Here is a 2,682-nt window from a genome sequence, read left to right on the forward strand (position 1 = left end):
GTTTGTTTTTTGTTTTTTTAATGGTATATCAAAAAGTGTATATTTTTTAAATGTGATTGTTTTAGGTTACCTTTTACATTTTTGCTTTTATTTTATTTATTCATTTATATATTTATTCACAATTGTCTGACAGGCTGTTTAGTGACAGTGTGACAACTTACCCCTATATAGTGTGAGAACACAAATCGCTATTAAAAGGTATTTTTTCAATTTCTTCGTAGTTAAAACTTGAATGTATGCAAGTAAACATAAACTGACTTTCAAAAATTAACATATCCAAAACTATTAGTCTAAAGCACGAGCTTCACCAGACGGTCTGAAAGTCAAAGTCTATTAAAAAAAAATACAATTTGTTTCAGCATAGCATGCATAAAACCATAAACTTCAGCCTTACCTGGTCAAAATATATGATTCTCGTTTTATTGCTCATCTCCGAGGGCTCGTGGTTGTTGCTCCTGACCGCGGAGAAAGCCACTTTGGAGTTGGCGGCGCGCACGGAGATGCCCAGCGGCGAGGAGGAGCTCTTCCAGTCGGCGGGGTTCGAGTCACAAACCACCAGACACTTACCCTCCAGGACGATGGGTTCGGTGTCATTCTGAGCCAAAACCAGCTCACACATGACGGCCAGGCAGAAAAAAAGAGCCACGCAGTCGACAAACGCCTTATTAAAGCGCGTTACGGACACCATGATGAACGATCTCCAGTGTTGCCAAAATCCAAACGGCTCTCTGTGTCCCGTCACTTCGCGTCTGCTCCGTGTTTGTGCTCGTTTACGCCAAACATCCGTCCAGACACCAGCTGCTGATTTACAAATCACCAAACGCGCGTAGGTGGATGCACCAAACTTATGTCTATAGTCATTTTTTGATTGTTTGACTTATTTCCGTGTAATTTCCTACAGTTTTCAACTCCGGAGGATCGGTCAGGCGAGTTTTGGAGAGCTGCAGTTTTCCGTAGGTTCCTGGCGACTCCGCGTAAAAATCCGCTCAGTGCGCACTGAGATCATTATCCGCAATGCCTGCGCAACAGACACTTCTTGTCCATATTACTTTTGCGTCATAAAACTAAGCACGTAAACTAAAGCAAGCCCCATATAATGACCCTCTTCGCACATCTGTGGATGATGTTCCTCTCCTTCTCTCGACCAAAAGACACTTCTGTGAGCGCGCACACCCTTAATGACGCCCAACTCTATAAACTCACTGTGACACCCGATATGCTGCGTAACGTCAGATGATTTTTTTATATACACCTGAGACCCAGCAAAGATAAAGCTACTTAGTTTTTTAATTAAGATTATTATTATTAATACAAATATTTCATATATCATACATGCAAACATTATTCGTGATCATATTAATATTATTAATAACATTAACTAAATTTATATTAATATATTGGCAAACTGTATAATACAATTTTTCATATTGTAATGTTGGCCACACCCTGAAACGTAGAACAATAATTGAATAAAAATGTATTATAGTTTTTATTTATATAATTATCATTCTCTCTCTCTCTCTCTCTCAATATACAATCTGAAACAATACTTCAATAGAAATATTTTATATATTTTTGTACTATATATTATATGTATTTTTATACATCACATTCAGGCACTATTATTCATGATTAAAGGGGTCATATGATGCGATTTCAATTTTTCCTTTCTCTTTGGAGTGTTACAAGCTCTTGGTGCATAAAGAAGATCTGTAAAGTTGCAAAGACTAAAGCGCCTCTGCTCACTCTAGCCCGGCCGCCGCTCACTCTAGCCCACCGTGTGTGACGCTGTGAAAGCGAAACTACATTGTTTGGCCTTCCAAAGGAGGACACGACTAGAAATCAGTGGTTAAGTTGTATTTACAACACTGTTCCAGAACAGTTCAACCCAAATATTCACTGGATAGCTGGCCAATCAGAGCTGGTTGACCCCTTTAATATTATTACTGATTGTATTTACAATTATTGACAATATTGGTAACACTTTATTTTAAGGTGTCCTCGTTACACGTTACATGTACTTACTATTATAATAACAATTAATTATGCATAATTACATGAAAGTAACCCTAAACTGAACCCTAATCCTAACCCTAAACATATTGTAAGTACATGTAGTTAATTAATACTACTCAGTACTTACACACGGTGGAGGAAGGGCTGACGACTCCAGGGGGCCGACCGACGGCGGCAGAGCAGGTGGAGGAGCCCGAGGCAGAGACGGAGAGCCAGAGAGCTTATGAGCCAGGGCGACGGGGAGGATGCGGAGGGCCAAGGCGTAGCAGATGGCTCAGGCGACTGAGGCGGAGGCGGGGATTTGGAAGGCCACGGTGGAGCCGCTGCGACAGCGGACCGAGGAGGAGCTGAAGGGAAGGAGGAGCCTGACAGAGCCAGAGGGACGAGGCGCAGCCAGAGGAGTGGAGTCCCGAGGCGACGGATGGTCGACGACAGACCAAGGCGGAGCCAGAGGGACGAGGGAGCCCGGAGAGGAGGGAGCTAGAAGCCATGGTGGAGGCGCTGGGTCGACGGGCTGAGGTGGCATCTGGGACACAGAGGCTGGAGGCAGAGGCAAGGGATTCTCCAGCCACGCCGACGATGGAGACTGGCAGACCCGCGGTGCTCGCACTGAACAGATGGGCTGAGGGTGAGCAGAGGGGCTGCCAGACGACAGCGGGGAAGGAA

At 43.8% G+C, this 2,682-nt stretch overlaps 1 protein-coding gene across 1 annotated transcript in view; it reads right to left on the reverse strand.

Moving 5' to 3' along the window:
- Positions 1 to 1,120, reverse strand: part of LOC107664151 (cerebellin-4-like) — a 7,916-nt gene extending 6,796 nt beyond the window's left edge. Inside the window, exon 1 of the mRNA XM_016454610.1 lies at positions 395 to 1,120. Coding sequence (XP_016310096.1) covers positions 395 to 688 — 294 coding nt within the window. The 5' untranslated portion in view covers positions 689 to 1,120. The remainder of the gene's footprint in view (positions 1 to 394) is intronic.
- Between the last annotated feature and the right edge of the window lie 1,562 nt (positions 1,121 to 2,682).

Source organism: Sinocyclocheilus anshuiensis, unplaced genomic scaffold (assembly GCF_001515605.1).
Source record: "Sinocyclocheilus anshuiensis isolate Anshui unplaced genomic scaffold, SAMN03320099.WGS_v1.1 scaffold67, whole genome shotgun sequence".
Classification (NCBI taxonomy): domain Eukaryota; kingdom Metazoa; phylum Chordata; class Actinopteri; order Cypriniformes; family Cyprinidae; genus Sinocyclocheilus; species Sinocyclocheilus anshuiensis.